Source organism: Gobius niger (assembly GCF_951799975.1).
Source record: "Gobius niger genome assembly, chromosome: 17".
Taxonomy (NCBI): Eukaryota; Metazoa; Chordata; class Actinopteri; order Gobiiformes; family Gobiidae; genus Gobius; species Gobius niger.
In genome coordinates, this window is record NC_136868.1 from 7,026,936 (window position 1) to 7,047,106 (window position 20,171).

A 20,171-nucleotide genomic window follows, 5' to 3' on the forward strand; every position below is an offset into this window, starting at 1 on the left:
GGCAACTAAGTAAGTAAAATGAGTGTAAAATACTCGGTTTGGCTCTGAATGTCTCACCCCAAGAGGTTAACCTCTTAACCCCCACCTGAACCCAGCACATTTTCTCCAGTTTGGCATTACCCAGATCTCAAAGCTGCTTGAAAAAAATCGTCAAAAGAGCAACAAAAACGAGGAAAAATGAAACAAGAAAGTGCCAAAAAAAACATAAAAGAGCAACAAAAAAGTGACAAAAAGCAATGAAAGTGCAGCTAAAAAGTGACAAAAATACAAATGAAAGTGCAAGAAAAAATCCACAAAAGTGCAACAAAAAAGTCACAAAAGAGCAGCAAAAATGTGACAAAAAAAGTGACAACAGCAAGGCAACAACGGAAGGAAAAAGATCCTTTAACATCAGTTTTTCAAAGTCGTAGGTTTTAAATGAGGCATTACACTGGCCTATAGGCTACAAGCTGCAGTCAAGAAGCTTTTAGATTTGGGTAAAGTCAAACTGGAGAAAATGCACTTGCTTAAGGCTGGTGGTTATAGTGTTATAAACATAATCCAGAATGGCTGCTTGTTGAGTTCTACGTGAAATGTCACCAATGCGTTTTCGCCCACATTATAGACGCTTACATGAGCCGACCAGCTGGGGCGGTTCTAGAGTGGGGCTACGATAAATCTCAAAAAGTCATTAAGCAATCATTCTAAAATGTATACTGTAGGTACCCTGTCTGTCAAACACAACGCTGTTTATTTTTATACTGTAGTGAGCTCTGTAGGAAAAAGTATTTCTGTGCTGGAGAAGATTTTCCACTGCAAAATTCAAATCAACAACAGGTTACAGGGAGCCGTACCCAATCCCCCAAAGGAGAGCATCATGCAAAATACACTTTTAGAGCTTTTAACCGTGTTACAAAGTTGTTCACTCATCAAAAACAGACCTGGAGTTATGTTTTGAGTCACTAGCGCATCTTTATTCACCAGTGGCTATTCTTAGCACCTCAGCAGCAGCTCCCAAAAAGCTCCTCCTGAGGTTTTACCAATAGGTCCTACGTCTCTAGAAAATGTCTTCCTACCCTCTCGAGCCTAATCCTTTCATCGCAGTGTAAAAATACTCGCCATAACAGTACTTGCACTGTGAAGGGGAACAAGAAGAGGAGGGAGTGAGAGGGGCTTATGGGGAGATCCCTTGAAAATCAGAGAGTTAAACTGTTGGGGATAAATATAGCATTTTCTAACCATGTGTAAGGTAGGCGCATTGACTTGCCTTGTGTACGAAATGCGCGGTATAAATAAAGTTACCTTGCCTTGCCTTGTCTAGATGAGTTTAATCATCTTTAATACATTAATACATAAAAACACTGACTTTTATCACATCCGCTCTTTTCAAAACTCCCCCAAAACAAAACATTTCCATAGCTTTGGGATTCATAACCAAACAGAAGCAGCCAGCCACAGCGTGCGGAGTTTGTTTTATATTAAACTCGTGTGTGAGGCAGTACCTGTGGCAGGAGAAGAGCTGCTCGGAGACCTGGATGGTGATGTCACACTGCTGTCTGCGCTGATACAGAGACAAGAGGTCGGCCCCGAGTCCAGAGGCCGGCTCCGGGACGCGGTCTGTGCAGAGAGACACATATAATAAATAATATCCATAAACAGGAAAGCATGGGGGACACTGGGTAATCACTTCAACAAAGGTGCTGGAGTAGAACATTATTACACCTGCTGGTATAGTGAGAATATTAATTACACACATATAAGTTCTACTTTTTTTTAAATTTATCACTGCAATTTTGTTATGGCTACTACTGAAAAAACATGCCTCACTGAGCTCATCTCCTGACAATATTCCTACTCTTGATGATATACTGTATGTTGAAAATATCATATAAAGGCTGCTCCTAAACTGACTTTTATGGTGTCCAAAGAAAACAGTGTGAATGTGTTAGTACCGGAGTGAGTGGAGCTGTGAAGGTGTGAAACATCTGGACCAGACCCGGCCCCGTTTGGGAGGACGTCCCCTGAGCGCATACTCTGCTCCGCTGTGTAGACTCGTCTGTTGGGACAATATAGGCTCATTTAAACTCTTTATCACTTTCATTAAACAGAACCTCGGAAGTCGTGAGAGCTTTAAGGCCCTGTACCTTACTATTTCTAGAAGTGGAACATAATTAGTTTTGCCCTTGAGCATATTATAAGAGCAAAAAATACTTTTGTTCATCTAACTGTTAAGCCTTTTTATTGCCGTTTACATTACTGTGACAGTATTACTAAGTGAAAGTTGTGAAATACTGCCTGACCAAATAAAGTCGCCATATGGAACTAACCCTCTTTTCCTAAAGTCAAATCTACTTAAACTGAAGGATCTAATCAATTATTTCACCGCAATAATGATGTTTAAAGCTAAAAATGATCTATTACCAGCCAGTATTCAGGATTTCTTTCGACAACAGGAGGAAGGGTATAGATTAATGAATTTCAAAACTCTAGTTGTCCGATCCACTAGGAGGAGTTTCTGCCTTGCTGTTTGCGGCGTAAAACTATGGAATAGCCTGAATGTGTCACTCAAGAAATGTACCACAGTTAGCCAATTTAAATCTATGTATAAAAACATGGTCTTCACAAACTATAGAGCTGGATATTAATTATAATTTAAACAATCAGTAACATTATTGTCGCTGGATTTCTATGGCCGTGATGTGTATATTGTGGAAAGACATTCATAGTTTGTAAAACAATTGTTGTAAATATTGAGTTGTGCAGGTTGTTGTAAAAGAAGAACGATTTGAGCTTCTTTTGCACCTGTAAAAATCTGCGAATGCATGCTGTAATCAAAGCTAAAGGTGAACCGGCAAAATATTGAGAGCGTGTGACATTTTTAGGGCAACATTTTTGACAGTGTAGCACTTACAAGGTGAAGCATTGGGTTAGGAATGAGTTTTTAATATCTAAATGTTTTAGTGAGTTAAAGCAGTACTAAGTAACTCTTCCCCCTAGAGGCCATAAGCGCAACTGCAGGTGTCGCAGCAAGTTACGATTTTTAACTTCTTAATTGTCTTGGAGAGTAAATACTACGCTGACAGGAAAGGCGTAGGGAGAGAGGGTTACTGTGCATCCAATTATACAATGGAAATATTTTGTTCACTCAAAGTTGGCTGTAAATATTGTTTAAAGTGACGTTAGCCCGCAGTTAGCTTTGCCCGTTAGCATGTTAGCTTCTTCTTCGTGATTCCATTAGTGTGTATTGCTTTCTCCGGACCGGTGGCAGACAAGTTGCAAACATGTTTTTCTGTCCAGAGACACCAGGGGGAGATGAAAGACCCTCCAATCATCCCATAAACACTTGTATTACCCCCACAGGGACTACGGAAAGGATTTATTAAGGTAAACACGTTACTTAGTACTGCTTTAACTAAAACTACAAACAAATAAATTCTACTTATTTCTAAGTAAATAGTCACTTTAGCTCAGTGTATCAAATTTTTCAGATTGTATCAAAGTTATTCTTCCACTCTAAAGACTAAGTGAAGGCATCAAAGAGATAAACCTCTCTGTGATTGTTTGACATTGTCCCTTTCTGTAGTACCTGATGAGTTCTTGGACCCCTGAGAGGTCGTGTCCAGGCACGTGGACAGAGGACGGGTCTGTGCGGGACTGTCCCTTCAGGAGACGAGGCGCCCGGGCCAAAAGCACCGCTCTGTGTGCCCTGAGTGAGCCAGCACTCGTGCACAGGGTCACATCCGCCTCCATCTCCTCCTGAAGCAGCCTGAGGGCACACAACACGAGGGTTTGAACAGCAAATAGGCACTCACAGATGCAATGTCTCAGTTTCTCTCCAAAAGATCTTATGAACCTGATAACTCGGAAGTTTACAGTACTTTCACAAACATTCTGAAATGCAAATGAATCTTAAAGTAGTTTTCATATTTAATATTTTCGTCTCCTCTCCTAGTAACGCTCCTAGTCGTGTTAAATTTAGTTTGAGCTGAAGGTGAATCTTTTCTAACACGATATTGTCAATCTATTAACAATTATTTGTCAGAAAATCCACGAGAACCATTTTTTCCAACATTGCTCAGCTCTAAGTCTGAAAACACTGACACCACACTATGACAAATCAACCGTGTCAAACGGATCGGATGTGATGGCCTATTTTCTAGTGGCCTCTTCCTTATCATTAGCTCCTGCTTCGGTGGATAATCTCGGTGACCCAAAAGTGCACAGCTCTGGGCTACTGGGGCAAGAGAGTGTCCGAACGCTGACTGTGTGGATAAACTTTGGACAGCCTGAATGGATAAGACGCCTTGTGACTTCGCACTGCGCTGTCCATGTGAGCCAAAGGAGCTGGGAGGTTTGTTTTTGAGTTCTATAGTGAAAAATTAGGACATGAAAACACCACCAGTGGGTAATGGTTATAAAACACAAGAAACACGTGTATAGAAGAGATTAGGGCAGCGCAACATGAGTTTATTGAGTAAAATGATTGTGATATATTGCTAACCAGTAAAAACAAATAAGGGATTTAATAAGACAGTATAATCCACTGAATTTAACCTCTCAACCCCCATCTGACCTGAGCACATTTTCTCCAGTTTGGCTTCATCCAAATCTAAAAGCTTCTTGAAAAAAACGTCAATATAGCAACGAAAAATAAGCAACAAAAATGTGACAAAAGAGCCCCGAAAGAGTGACAAAAACAAAACTAAAAAGCAATATAAAAAGCCACAAAAAAGTGACACAAAAAAGTGACAGAGAAGCAATGAAAAAACAATAAAACCTGACAAAAAACTACGAAAAAAATGTGACAAAACTGCTGCAACAACACAACAAAAAAGTTGAGATCAGTTTTGTCAATCTTAGCTTTCAAATGAGGCACTGTTGCTCACCAGTCGAGAAGCTTTTAAATTTGGATAAAGCCAAAATGGAGAAAATGCACATGTTAAGGTGGCGGGCAAGAGGTTAAAAAACAAAAAATACCAAAATACGACCAAAACAAGGCAAAAATTAAACAAATTCAGGAAAATCATGACTAAAAAATGTATAAATCTATATTGTGGCTTGTTGCGTTATGGAAATTGGGTCATCGACTATTGCGATAACAATAATTTGGCAGCACAGCCCTCGAGGAGCTCTTTATTACTGGAAGAGACAACATGATGTTTTTGGAATAGGTCATCCCCTGAAGCTGTGGTGGAAATTGGGCGAAATGGACTAGTAAGCATTCTCTCCAGCAGTGCAGCAATTCATCATGAAGACAAGTGATGGTGACCCTGTGGGGACCACTAGTGGAATAATGGAGTAACTGCATCCACAAGGTCACTGGTCTCTTGCAAATCATGCACTGGCAACGCCCAATATGAACGGATATTATTTTCAAAGCTATCAGTTTGTGTGTGTGCCTTTAAACTTTCAACATGACAAGGCATTACGACACTACAGTTACACACCCAGATAATTCTCGGTATTGACTGGACTTTTGTTATTTGTTTAGTGCATTAGGTGACGATCAGGAGCCTTTGTTTTACCTGTTGAGATCTGCCGACAGCGCTGACGACAGGCATCTCCTCAGCTGCTCTTTGAACCGCCGCTCTTTGGCCTGAAACTCTCTCGCAGTCTCCGACGTGATCATGGCTTTTTATGATCTCTGGCAAAGACAAATAAGTAACTAACTTTAGAAAGGATTGAAATGAGTGGAGAGAGAGTAACATGTGAGTGAATAATAATGCACATTTTGAAGCTTTGTATTCTTCCAGATCATTTCAACTCGTACATTCAACTTTTATTGTTTTGAAATGGGTATGACTTAAGCCTATACCACTTTACAGAAGGATCCATTCATGGTTTGAGTATAAGGAGAGAAATCTGTCACAACTTGTTTGCAGACAGCTCCGACCCAGGAATCAAGCCCCTCTTGAGCCGAGAGCGCTAACCACTGAATCTGAACCTTGAACCGCAGTTCCAACAAATCTGGCATCTGATAGCCATAAAACAGAAATAAACACAATAGTTGTATTATTCAAAAGCACTTGAAGAACTTGGAGCAGACAGTTTGCCTTAAGCTTGAGGTTTATCAGAACAAATGCTCTTTCAGTTAAATTGTATCAACTGTGGACTATGACAAACACAAGGGCCACTGCCAACCCACAAGCTTGATGTTCTGAGAAATGGAGAATATTCGAATGGCATTTTCATTACGTAGTCTGGCTGTTCTTGGCTGAATGTAAATTATAAACAATGTAATAAATGTAATGAAATAAACAATAATGTAGTTAGTAAACTACACAGCAGGCCCTGTTAGGACAGTCACATTATCAAATTTGAAGAGCGATATATTGAGGCAGGAAAATATCAAAATAAACGATATTATTGGCTAAAAAGATACCAAGCAACTCTACAGCTTAACAATGAGAGATATCTTTGTTTTAACCTCTTAAAAAACGCCTAAACTAAGCGCATTATCTCCAGTTCAGCTTTACCCCAATCCATAAAGTAAGGTGCGTTTTCATCACACATTTTGTCACTTTTTCATTGCTTGTATGTCACGTTTTTGTGGATCTTTTGTTGCATTTTCATCCTTGTTTTCGTCTAATTTTTGACACTTTTTCAAACTGGAGAAAATGTGCTCGGTTCAGGAGGGGGTTAAAAGGTTAAAAAGTGCATTCTCTTATATCTTAAAATTCCTACACAAGCAAACATGAAATATAATGTAACCCAGTTTGCTTCAGGTAAAAAAAAGAATAAAAAGGTTTTCCAAAGAAAAGATAGGGTGAAAAATGCTAATAAATGCACAGACTGAATACTGAGCCCACAAATGTATCGTTAGATAAAATAATGTTTGTTTTTTGAACATGCAGCAAAAACAGTCTAACATAATGACCCCAATTTGAGCTCCATGGCCCTCTTGGAAGAACCTTTACTACTGCCAGAATGGTGGGGGGACACATTTAAAAGGGGGGCTCCTCCCACATTCTCATGCATTTTAACAGAACAGGTGCATATTTTTTCCCCTGTGTCAACTGAATGAAAATGGCGCAAACCTTGTTTAGAACTGGTTTAGTCATCTGCCTTACATGTGAGGGAGTCTGCAACTCTCTCCTTTTCTCCTTGTGCCCAGGGGCCCCTCAACCTGCTGCCCCCTGGACTTAGCCCCTGTAAGCCCCTGCATAAATCCGGCCTTGGTTGCAGGAAATCAAGGTTAGGGGAACGTTAAAATAACCAAAATATAAGGTTAGTAAAACGTTTCCTGAAGGTTGCCATTAAATTAAGAACGAATGACGTTGTATAAACGTTGAGAAAACTTTCCATTCTCTTTAGAGTTCGGGAAATTTCACAGTTACCATGGAGATTCGCCATCTTTGCAGCTGTTAGCATACATTTCCATTGACTAACATTAGCTTAAAACAGTATAAAAAGTGGAGATAATAGCCGTGGAACAACTTTGTTAGCAGCCGAGTTACTGATGGTAAATACATCTAACTCACTGTGGTGCCCAAGTGTTTTAATGTGAACAATAACTCCAGTATTTAAACTTTTAAAATCTCCATTAGTTTACAATTGCTGCTCATCCCATAATGCTTAGCGATATGACATCACATTCCCGAACTCTATAACCACGAAATAACCAAAAATAACATCTAGGCAGTAGGCAACGTTCCCATAACTTAAAAAAAAAAAAAAACTATCTAAAAACATAAAATTGTTACCTGGGGAGGCCCTGTACGCTACAAAAAAGCATTTCTCTGGAGGGATGCTCTCGCTTCTCTTGTTACGCGTTTTCCCCAGGTGAGTCGCTGTTTTGCAACACACCAATGACAAATTGAATCGTGCGTCTAAGACAGACTATAGCCAGAAAGATCACATTTCTGATTAACTTTTGTATGTAAAATAGGGCGTGTATGACAACGTACAAAGAGAGCTTTAGAAACAGAACACAATCATGGCTGCTGGGCGTGTAGCTGCATCACTATCATGTCATAGCATCATTAGATTTAGCAAGGACTTCACACATAATCTCTAATCTATCCAACATGAAATCATTATTTACGCTTGAACCTACCATGATATTGAGAACTGCACTTGTTCCTCTTGGTCCCGTCCGTTCAATCGGGAAAAAATGATTGAAGCACTTTAATTTTTTCCGGACAGCTAGCATCACGCTTCTTCCATCGCTACATTTTTGCTGACGTTTGGAGCTCAGTCCCGGATCAAATGAGCTGAGATGACGAATAATGGTAGACCAAAGTGCAAAATATAAACGCTCAGGCTGCACAAGTTCCTCTGGGGGTTTTATAAAGGCGCTGACCCACTGCCCGCTGTTGTTGACATCTCTGCTCACGCTGTTCACCTCGCTCTACCCGGAGACTACAGCGCATGCGCAAAGACATGGATACACCCGCGATACGTTCAAAGGTCTAAGAAAAACTCGGAAAGTAACCGTTTTGGTTCTTTATGTGCGTTTCGTGAAGCCAATTTATGGTTGACTTTGAATTTTATGCATGAAAATAGTGTGTTTTAACCATGAAGTAACATAAAGAATTATATAGGAAGAAAGATGTTAATGCTTATTCTCGTAAAAGAGCGACGGAGGAGTGAGAAACTGTATTTCTGAAAGTGTTCGAAGGCAACAGTACAGTGGCACGTCCAGTGGCTGATGTCAGAGTATCAATGATGGTCCATCCATACTGACTTCAAAACAAGAGTGGAGTTGATGATGGGGTCCAATGGGTCCAAATAAATCCGCAAACTAAATATAGCTGCAATAGAGGCTATGCAGATTCCTCAAATGAATGCACAAATCAAGTAATAACATCAGTTGGAACTTCAAATTGAGGGACAATTCAGAGAATAGCAAAAGATTATCAAGTTCGTGCTTTATTCGTCATGAATGTAGCAATGTGAAGACATTTTGGGTCGATTTATGTAATTGGTTGAAGGTAATGGGCAATGTACCCATGCCAGATTATAATTGTGTCAAATTTGGTGTATTTATGAAAGATTTAAAAATATATATATATATATATATATATGTATAACTTTGAGTACATTTTGTTTACCTAGGTGTAGATTCTTGAATGTAAACCCCAATTGTGTTAAAAATGAACTGATGTCCTTGTATAAGTCTCTTAAAATTCTAGAGTGTAAAAAAAACTATGTGAAAAATTGTCTGTATATATGAGCTGATGCCCTTTTGTTATTGTAGCACAAATGTTTATTTATTTTTTTCGTTCATTTTTTTGTGCTGCTTAGGTTTTCCTGCACAGCAGCATTTGTATTGCCTTTTTGATTCAGATACATTGTTAATTGACTTTGCAATAAAGGAAAAAAAAAAAAGAAAAAGTTTTTATTTGTCATTGTACAACTGTCGCGAGCTGCTGCGATTGAGCCGCGGCGCCACTGTGGGCCAACCTGACCAGCGTGTTTTTGGAGGTAGTGGAAACTGTAGCACCCGGAGGAAACCTGGCTGACAGCCTTCAGTCTCCTCTGATCCTCTGAAACGGTGCAGCACCGCATGGGTTTGTCCCTGTTTCAGAGCGTGGTGTCCTGCACTGGTCAACTCCTTCCTCTTCCTCCTGGGCAGCTCCCTCCGCTCACCTGTAGCGCCTCCTGTGACACCTCCACTGTGCTGCAGGTGGGGCTCTTGGTGCCTCTTCAGTGTTTCAGAAGAAGAAAGTTGTCTGTCTCAAATGTCTTTAGCTCACAAACTTGCTGTTTGTTTACTTTTAAAAAGCTGTTTTCTTAAGGACCAATATGGACTTTCTGCAGTTAAAAAAAAAAAAAGATTATAAATAGATAAAATTGTATTTGCCCCTCTTCTGTGGACCCATCACCTGTAGGAGGAGACATAGGGGGCAATGGACAAGTGGAAGAAAATGGATAGCTGGAAATTGTAGGGGAAAAGAACAAAACAAAGTTTTATATATAGCTTTTCTAATCAGCACAGCCGTTTTCAGCAGTGCTAGAATAATTGCGCAAGGGTTTTCTCATCATCAATTTCCCTGTAACACGATTAGCTAACACAATGTACCATTAGAAAACGATGGCTGCTAGAAATACGCCTCTGCATATTCCATTAAAAATCACCCGTTTCCAGCTAGACTGGGCATTCACGACATTAACAATGTCTAGACTGTACTTCTGATTCATTTAATGTCATCCTCATCGAAAAAATCTGAGCTTTTTTTTTCCAAAAAAAGGATTTTAAGTGACCCCAAACTTTTGAACGGTATATACTAGTATATAGTGGCTTACACTTGCATTGTGCTTTACAAGCTGAGTGTCACACGTTTCTGTAAGTGCTACACTGTAGTCATTCATTAACTCCACACTTAAGTAACCATTGTTGGCTGCCCTGGGGAAGCTGTGAGGTTACCAATCTGCCCCCTCCAACCACCCACCACTCGCTCACACACAACATTCACTCATGCAAAGTGTATTCCCCAAGGACACGACAGTCGCGATTCGAAACTCAAAGTCTTTTTACTCTGCATATACGTTTTTAGGATGGTAAAAGTACAATTCAATATTGACTCAAAAGGCTGATGGAAAAAAGATAGAATCAAAAATACATCCTTGCAAAGAGGTCTTACAAATAAAAGAAATATGGTCCACTAGAAATAACACTCTTTGTTGGAGAAGCTACAAATAACTGCACTGTCACTTTTGCAAATCATTCCTTTTTCTGCTGAGTTTAGATCTTTTTTTAAAGCCTGGGTTGATCATGAATACAAAATGCCTTTTCTAAAATAACTTGTCATTTATATCCAAAACACTTTTAGAACAAAGACATTGACACAACTTTGTTTTATTTATAAAATCAAATGGCATTGTTCCGGCTCCGTGAGTTTCCAAAATGCAGTGATACAAAATAGAAGTCCATCACAAATGTTTCTACACAAGAACGCTAAATCTGATTTCTCTGTGTTGTTGACATTTCAAAAATGGCCTCATAAGAGCGGCATTCTCGCTTTAAAGTGTCAAAATTGAAGTGGGATTTTTGTGGAAATGTCACCAACACAGGAAACCATCCACATTGCAAAATCAAGTAACAACATCCGGTGTACATTTGAATCTTTGAAGGAAAAAATTACAAAACATAGACATCCTTTTTTTGTTTTTTGTTTTTAGACAACACCTGATGATATTAAAGAACTGTGCCTGATTTAGAGCGTGGAGCAAAGTGTCGAAAGCTACAGCAGACAAAGCCCATTCGCTCTCCACGTCAAGTTCAAGAAGGCACCACAGAAATACAAGCCACACCATCCGCGCGCGTTTCAAACACTGCAGACTGTAAGGCGGATATTACAGGCCCGTATTACGCTGCTAAACATGTAATAATGTTGTTTCTTCATGAAAAACAAACCAGCATGTTTGTTTGTTTCATTCGCACACGTTTAAGTACTAAACACTCTTCTACATAATGCTTTTGAACCTTGAAATTGCTGCTGCATGTTTTAGAGTCCATATAGACCCTTTAATTGTTTGTAAACATTCCGGGCTTAGCTGGAGGCGGGAAGCTAAAGTCCGATCTATTTTCATATACACAGACGGCATCGTGTCATAGAAGGGGGCGTGGCTTCGCCGAGGGGGAAAATAGAATCTTTAAACACGAGTTTCCACTCTTTTTAGCCATTTTCTGGTGTAATATGAACTTATTTATCACACATAAATAAAGTGAAGTGTAAATCTGACCCATATTGATATTTTATCACAGCAGATTGTTCAGTCGAGGCGAAAAAAATGGCAGTTGTAGCTAGCGCTAGCTAACCGTCAGCATGATCCCGATGCTAACATGAAGCATCAAGTTAGCATTCTCCATTATTTATGTATAGAGTTCGGGAAAGTCTACAGTTACCATGGAGATCAGCCATCTTTGCAGCTGTTAGCATACATTTCCATTGATTAACATTAGCTAAAAACAGTATTAAAAAGTGGAGAAAATAGCCGTGGAACAGCTCCGTTAGCTGCTGAGATACTGCTGGTAAATACATCTAACTCACTGTAGTGTCCAAGTGTTTTAATGTGAACAATAACTCAAGTATTTTAACTGTTTACAATTGCTGCTAATCCCATAATGCATAGCGATATGACGTCACATTCCCGAACTCTATTTATGGGCTGTTGAACCACTTTGCTCCTCTCAATGTCTTTGTATCTGTATTTAGTAGAAAACTATATTCATATTTCAGCTTTTGTTAAAGTAGTTTTTGAATAATTGAAAGAAAGTTTAGATTTTTCTCCAAATTGTTTTCCCCCTAAACTGTTCAAACATGACCATATATACAGACGGCATCTCGTCATAGAAGGGGGCGTGGCTTTGCCTGGGGGGGAAAATAGAATCATCAGATAAACACAATTTTCCACTCTTTTTAGCCATTTTGTGGTGAAATATGGACTTCATATCACACATAAATAAAGTCAAGTGTAAATCGGGCCCATATGGATATTTTCTCACAGCAGATTGTTCAGTAGAAGTGAAAAAACGGCAGTTGTAGCTAGCACTAGCTAACCGTTAGCATTAGCCCAATGCTAACATGAAGCATCAAGTTAGCATTCTCCATTATTTATGTATTTAACGGCTGTTGAACCACTATATTCATATTTCAGCGTCTTTTAAAGTAGTTTTTGAATAATTAAAAAGAAAGTTTAGATTTTTCTCCAAATTGTTTTCCCCCTTAACTGTTTTCAAACATGACCATATAGCTGTTGTCATAGTAACGATAAACAAATGTCTAACTTTTGTAGAAAATATCAAATAAACCTTATTTTATCGTCTCAAATGTCATTCCTCTTGTTCTTGCACCTTAAACCACAACAGGACCACATTATTTAGTTGTAGTTTTACACTTATAATCGCTACTTTTAGTTTAATCTTATTTCTCTTGGTCACTTCCTGCCTCCAGCTGATGTCACTGATGATTAGCAGCGAAAGGGTCTATTGTATTTCACAGGACTCGTTCTCCAAGACAAAGCATCTACCTCTGTGTCGTGTTTAGCCGTTACATAAAGCTCCTGTCCCCACTGTTGCCAGCAGAGGGAATCCGAAACTAGTTTTCAAATGCAAAGTGTATAAATAAATTGCGGCACAACTCGAGAAGTTATAAAACCTGGAAGGAAAAAAAACAACAACAACGCAAAGATGCCCAAAGTATTCATATAAAAAGCAAATATAAAGCATAATGTCTCCTCCCAAAACAAAAGCTTGGTGTCACGAGTCATGTGTGCTTCTGTCTCAAAAAAATCAGACATCTTCAAAAGAGAGATCATCAAAAGGATGGATTTACGGTGGCTCAGGAGGGTCATGTTACTGCAGTGAAAAATGCATGCACAATGATACAGCTGGGTTAAATGCAGAAAGCCTTACACCTTGCCTTTTTGACGGACAACAACATTGTGTTCAGTGGTTGCAGAGCATTGTAGGTCTTGTGTGAATTAGCCAAATACTAACTTTATGTCCTTGGGCAAGTCAATATGTTGTGTAAGAGCGGGAGGATAATGGCATCCACCAAAGCACTTTGAGGAGCTTGTGACATCTGGAAAAAAGTGCTTGTTCTGCAGCATTGTGAGGCTAACGCGCAGGGAGACAGCAGGAGGGATCGATGCAGTTTTTCAGAGAAGCACGTCTCAGCTAAACGTATCACAGCTGATTGGTCCAGTTTGGTTTGTGCCATGTCTTAACCTGAAACTTACAATAAGAAAAAAATGGCTGCCTTAAGACTCGGGCTGCAAGTTTTTGATTCGATCCCTAGTTTTTGTTTTTTTTCCGCTTTGTTCATTGTGCTGATTGTAAACATGCGCAGAAGCAGTAGAGAGAACGCTGAAATAAACTATTAGATTCCCATGCATTTCAGAGCATGATAGTAGAGGGTTTAAGAATATTTGTATAATAGGAAATGCCACTGCAGTCGGTTTGTTGATTCAAATTTTGATACAATTTAAAGGAACAGGCCACCGTTTTTCCATACTGAGATATGTTCTTGCATGAGTTTAGACGAGTTGATATGTACCTGTCTGGTCTTTGTGTCACGCAAAAAGACCGAAGATGTTGCTAGCATTTGGCCTCTCATAATGTATTCCTATAGCTCCAAACGGGGGTGAAGTTGGAAGCTACCACGCTCTTCCACGGGCACAAAGACCTGACAGGTACGTATCAGCTCGTCTAAGCTCAGTCGGAGGCGTAGCCTGCCTGGGGCCCGCAACAGTCAAGGGCCCCAATGTACCAAACCGTTTTTCTGACGCCTGCAGTAAAAGCTTGATATCAATGGGCGCTGGCTGCTCTGCTTTATGACCACGACACTGGGGGCCGCCATTGCTCCGCCATTGCTGTAGTACCTCCATATCGCCACTAGGCCCCCATTGAAAAGCATTGGAGTTTAGACACGTTAAAAACTTTAACGCCTGGTTTCAATTTTTTCAACACTAGACGAGGCTAGATATTCCTCCTGAGATAACGCTGGGTTAGTCACAATTTATGAAAACAGGCTGGTTTTCGTAAGAAGAATTTTTGATGAGGCTCGGACTGTTAGTATTGGAGCAGCATGAGCTACACGTCATGCAAGGGCCGAGTCTACAGTGAAGATCCCGCCCTTACGTCCTTTTTAGGGACATGTCTGTAAATCCTCCATGAATTCCCCCTCGACCGTGGTCATTATGGTAAACGGGGAGGAGTGAGCAGACAGTCTATGCTTGATATACACAGTCTTACTAATGATTTTGGTGGTGCAGTTACATCATCTCTCCACCACTGTTTTGTAGCGCTGTTCAACCCCATCCTGCTGCTGCTTCAGTGAGTCATGGTTCCCTAATGTTAACTTATAATGAGCAGACAGACTTTCTTCCTCATGGCTCCACCAGATTATATTTCTAATAGTGAAACCAGTTTATTGTGACACTCTTCATGACCTAAAGAACCTCAGCCTTCTGTTCTGAGGAAAACTTATGCAGAGAACTGCATTATGGGAGTTGTCAGGTGACCCGCTCCTGCCCAAATGACGTAATCTCTCCCACCGAGCGGCCACCATAGGGGGCCCCCCCTACCGACATTCTTGCTTGGGGCCCCTTGGTACCCATGCCTCAGTCACGCAAAAAGACCAAAGATGTTGTTAGCATTTGGCCTCTCTCAATGTATTCCTATATCTCCAAATAGGGGTGAAGTTGGAAGCTACCACCCTCTTTCATGGGTACGCATAAAGACCAGACAGGTACGTATCAACTCGTCTAAGCTCAGGTAAGAACAAATCTCAGTATGGAAAAACGGTGGCCTGTTCCTTTAAAATATTTGAGCAGCCTCACTTCAGACCAAAATCACTACATGCTGGGGCCAACTGCATATTGAACTTGTAAATGGCTTTGTGCAACTGTGTAGTTAATCTGAAGTCACAGTCAAAATAAAACCCCTTTTCTTTAGCTGTATCTAAATGCATGCATTTCATTTCCGACGCTTCCCTCGTCTGATTGCGTCACCACCGTGTTGCTCGGGTTCACAGTCACAGGCATATTCCAGTGCAGCAAATGCGTAAAAAGAAACAAACAAAAAGGATCCATCAGTCCCTGTAGCTTTTGCGCCCCTCTCCCTCTTTTAGGAAGGTCCATATGAGCGTGTTGACGATGTCGGGCTGGTCCTGTTGCAGCCAGTGACTCGCTCCGGAGATGATGTTGAGTCTGAAGTGGTTTCGAATGTATACGCGGCACGCTTCGGCCATGTCCTGCTCCAAGAAGGCGTCGCGCTCGCCCCAAAGCAGCAGCACCGGAGAGCGGACGTGGTTGTAGCTCAGCGGGAGGGAGCTGGGAAAGAGGAGAGACAAGCAGGTGAGGAATATGGTTCAGTTATCAACGTCAAATCAACATTGGTCATTGGGGCGACATCTCATGACCAGAATGTCGGGGGTTCGAATCATGGATTTTAATTGTATCAGTTTTAATGTTTCAGTGTAATGTAAAAGTTGTTGTTTTTAGTTCCGGAGCCGATGATCTGCTGCATATATTAAATATTAAATCTCAGATGTTGCACACTGAGAAGGAAGTGTAGATTTCTTTACATATTTCAAACCAGGGATCGTATTGAATTTTATGCTATCAACACTACACTGGCATTTGATCTGGTTTAATCAATGTGACTTAATGTACATCTTTCAAAGACTGTATTTGACCACTAGAGCGCGCCAGTGTACCACCTCCAGCTGTACCTGGACCACACTTTGAGAACCCCGGGTAATGCAGTGGTTTCAGCTGGAGCAAAAGTAGTGGAAGATTGACAATTTTCATCCATTTTCTGATGGCCGTGCAGTTTTTAAAAAGATGTGGATACAGAATGTCGTAAAATACATTGGGATTTACAATAGTATGATATTACTGGACTGTATATTAGTTTTCAGACAGACGAGACATGTTACTTAAAACACTTCGACTGCCTGGATGCTTGAAGTGCCTCATGAACACAGACTTTTATTAATTTATGCTCACACTTCCTCTAGTCTCGAAGGTTCGACAGACAGCTTGTTATTTATCAATGTCTGAGCCTCTATATATATATGCAAGTGTCCATATAGCAATGTGCATTTCTATGAGCTAATTAAACTGCAGCAACGCATTGATTTACATGTATCAGCTGTTTCATGGTGTGATGTTATTAATAATTTAGGAATTGGAAGGTCCTCTGCAAACAGGGAAACACTTTCAAAAGGGTTCATTCAGGCCTAAGACCCAAAATGGCGGCCGGTTTCTCGTCTTAGCCGCCGCGCGTCCCTGCCTCCGTTTGGGTCGAGCGTGCGCTTGTCTGGGGGCTCTAATTGGCCATGGGTCAGTGAAGTTTTGTTTTACGTAAACCAATAAAAGGGCCATAGCGAGATAACTCGGCCTACGCTGCGGCGGTGGAGGGAGCAGATGGCACACTCAGTCATGCATGTCCGGCTCACATGTCGAAAATACACACGCCCAGATATCGCCAGAGTGGGATCTGTGCCACGGAGAAATATGGAACGCTAATTCAAAAAGACATCAATAAAAAATGAATAGGAACAGTTGTGTTATGGAGGGCTCCTCAGTTTGGCTTGTTCTTGCTTTAAAGAATCTGACATTTTTGATATACTAATGTTGTTTCTTTGGGTAAAGGCACATGGGTATAAGTATTTGTGTTTGTAGTAAGACAAATAGTAGTAACATAAAGGCATTTTGGGGTGATTGCACTGGACTCATCACTTAATCACTTTTTAGAAATGCCCTGAAATAGTCCTTAACGGCCAATACTTTCACACTATATTCACCATCTGTCCTGTTTGGTAATCCATTCTCAATATTTTGCATAATACTAAATAATAGGGCTGGGACGATACACTTTTGTCATGATCTGATCATACGTTTCATGATACCCAGGGGCCGATCCAATACGCATTGCAATACAGTGAGTAATTATGATAAATAATATGTTCACCTTAAAATGTGTAAAAAGCAAACAGTTTTGTGTGTCCAAAGTTTATAAATCAAATGAGTCTTAAAATTGAAAAGTAACACAAAATGTAACAAAGTGCTGTGTCACCGTCACTGGAAAACAAAGGAGTGCAGGATGAACATGCCTCCAAACACAAGTATTTGTGTTACTCGACAAAGCATCAATACTTGGTATTGCAGCAAAAAGTATTGTGATACGATATACTACACTATTTTCCTAAATATAATTTCACAGAGAACTAATGAAAAGAGACAGGCAGCATTATTTTAGGTTATTACACTCCCATTGATACAAAACTCTTTACATTATTAAATATTAAAGCAATACTAAGTAACTTGTTTATCTTAATTAATCATTTCCGTTGTTCCTCTGGGAGTAATACAAGTGTGAATGGGATGATTGGAGGGTCTTTCATCTCTCCCCGGTGTCTCTGGCCAGAAAACCACTCTTGCAACTTGACTGCCACCGGACCGGAGCAACCAATACACACTAATAGAATCACGAAGAAGAAACAGGCTAACAGGCGAAGCTAACTGCGGGCTAGCACCACTTAAACAGTATTTACAGCCAGGTTTGAGTGAAAAAAAATTATTTCCATTGTGTAATTGGATGAACAATATCCTTCTCTCCCTTTGTCTTTTCTGTCAGCTTTGTATTTACTCTCACGGATAATTAATAAGTTACAAAAATCGCAACTTGCTACAACACCTGCAGTTGCGCTTATGGCCTCTAGGGGCATGAGTTACCTAGCTCTGCTTTAACTACACTCTTTACTACTTTTATGACGAGAATCTGGAAAGGAGAAGCGGCGTTTGATCCTTACATATGCGGATGGATTAGATAATAATAGCTAGCGTCTAAAAGTGTCCTCTGAGCTAAATGCTAAATCATATTCAGTGAAGTTTCTACTTTTTGTGTGCGGCCAGATACACGTCCAGTGGCCACTAAACTTCCTCTTAAAATATGATATTGATAGAGAAACATAAAAATGATGTAAATGCAATGAGACAGGCACGTCATACCTTGCTATACTTTAATATAGATCCTGGCTCCATTAATTTGTGAGGGGAAAGTCGTTGGCTAAGAGAAGAATGTGTTTTTGGGAAAACAAGGAACAAGGTTGTTTCTACTTATGTACTCTACTGTACACATGACCGCGCCTCTGCTGTGTAATGTGTTTTCACCTGAAGACATTCCTGTAGTAGTTGAGTGCTCCGGTCAGAGCTCCAGGCTGGGACAGAGCGTAGAGATAAGCCTCCATCTCCTCCACGGTCAGCCAGCGCCCCTTCCTCCCGATCCCAGTGCTGCGACTCGTGAACAGGGACTTCACAGCCTGAAAGGAAGTCAATAAACAAGCAATTTTTACTTGACTATACTGTATCATATACTGTATTATGGAGACTTTGGATTGAAACGTCTGGTCCTCTCTCTATCCATCTTAAAGGAAACACTTAAGACAGGTACAGTAGATGCCATTAGCCCTGCAGCATCGAAGGTTGTCCACAGCACGGACTCGGAAAAGCCACTTCGCTCAGCTTTTATTGGCCTCACTGTGAGCTCTGGCACTGACTTCAGCTGCTGGCTCTGCGACATTACACGCTGCGCCATCGCTCGGAAAATGATGAAACTCGAGCATATGGGGACCGAATCCAAGGCTATACATAGATGAGGAACGGTCTGAAGCCTGTTTATAGGGTTATTCAGCTTGTCAATAATCTATAAATACTGCACACAAGCCGCCAGCTGGAAACAAAAGCTCAGTCTAATCTGCAACAAAAATTAGTTTAATTATAGATGTGAAACTGTCTGACTCTGACGGATGCGACTGCCAATGGGGTTTAATGCTGGGGGACGTTTAGAGCATTGTCATATTGTTGTTGTACTATTTATTATAGAAGGTGCTTTGTTAATTCATTTTGTATCCAGAGACTACGGATGCAACGAGCTATTTAGTTAGAATCTGGTGCAGTCTCTTTGTCTCTATGAGCTTAAAGTGATAGTCTGGAAGTCTAAATGTTTTACAGATTTAAATCGACCACCCGGTCTTGCATTTTCATGTAAAGTAAGTAATAATATATATTTGTTAATTTTGTAAACGTCCCTCCTTCCCGGCTCTCAGCAACTAATCAGAGTCTAGTCCTCCCGCGTCGACCAATGAGATGAGCTTTTCCAGTGTTAATTTCGTCTTAATCCAAGTGTTATTTTTGACGACTGAAATTGTACTAAAACTAAATTAAAAGTTTCTCTTGAGACTAAAACTATGACTAAAATGTCCAGATATTTTCGTCGACTAAAATAAGACTAAATAAAAATGAAAAGGAGAAAAAAAATCATCCAAACTTGTATTGACCGTCTGAAAGAGCCTCAGATCATTTAAATTCACTGCCAAAGGATCAGCTCTGAGCTTTGTTAATGTGGAGCAGCTCCATGAAGCAGAGGAACAAGATTAAATATGATTATAATGAATATTATCAATGCAAAGTCGACTAAATTAGTCTTAAATTTAGTCGACTAAATTTACTTGCAATTTTAGTCGACTAAAACTAGACCAAAATTGAAAAGATTTGTTTGACTAAATCTCGACTAAAATTAAATTACATTTTAGTCATAAGACTAAGACTAAAACTAAATTAAAATATGTTGTCAAAATTAACACTGCCTGTGAACTAGCCTGTCAGGTCCAATCAGGAGGGAGGGGGAGGAGCTTGATCGTTTACTTTTGGAAATGATGTTCCTGCTCTCCTCATTT

At 40.2% G+C, this 20,171-nt stretch overlaps 2 protein-coding genes across 2 annotated transcripts in view; both read right to left on the bottom strand.

Annotated features, from left to right (window-relative positions):
- Window positions 1–8,342, bottom strand: part of btbd8 (BTB domain containing 8) — a 37,558-nt gene extending 29,216 nt beyond the window's left edge. Inside the window, exons 1-5 of the mRNA XM_079574849.1 lie at window positions 8,036–8,342; window positions 5,505–5,623; window positions 3,566–3,745; window positions 1,932–2,035; window positions 1,482–1,596 (exon numbers count right to left, since the gene is read on the bottom strand). Coding sequence (XP_079430975.1) covers window positions 1,482–1,596; window positions 1,932–2,035; window positions 3,566–3,745; window positions 5,505–5,608 — 503 coding nt within the window. The 5' untranslated portion in view covers window positions 5,609–5,623; window positions 8,036–8,342. The remainder of the gene's footprint in view (window positions 1–1,481; window positions 1,597–1,931; window positions 2,036–3,565; window positions 3,746–5,504; window positions 5,624–8,035) is intronic.
- Window positions 8,343–15,173: 6,831 nt separating this feature from the next.
- Window positions 15,174–20,171, bottom strand: part of ephx4 (epoxide hydrolase 4) — a 32,354-nt gene continuing 27,356 nt past the window's right edge. Inside the window, exons 6-7 of the mRNA XM_079574974.1 lie at window positions 18,607–18,755; window positions 15,174–15,759 (exon numbers count right to left, since the gene is read on the bottom strand). Of these exons, the coding sequence (XP_079431100.1) occupies window positions 15,519–15,759; window positions 18,607–18,755 (390 nt within the window). The 3' untranslated portion in view covers window positions 15,174–15,518. The remainder of the gene's footprint in view (window positions 15,760–18,606; window positions 18,756–20,171) is intronic.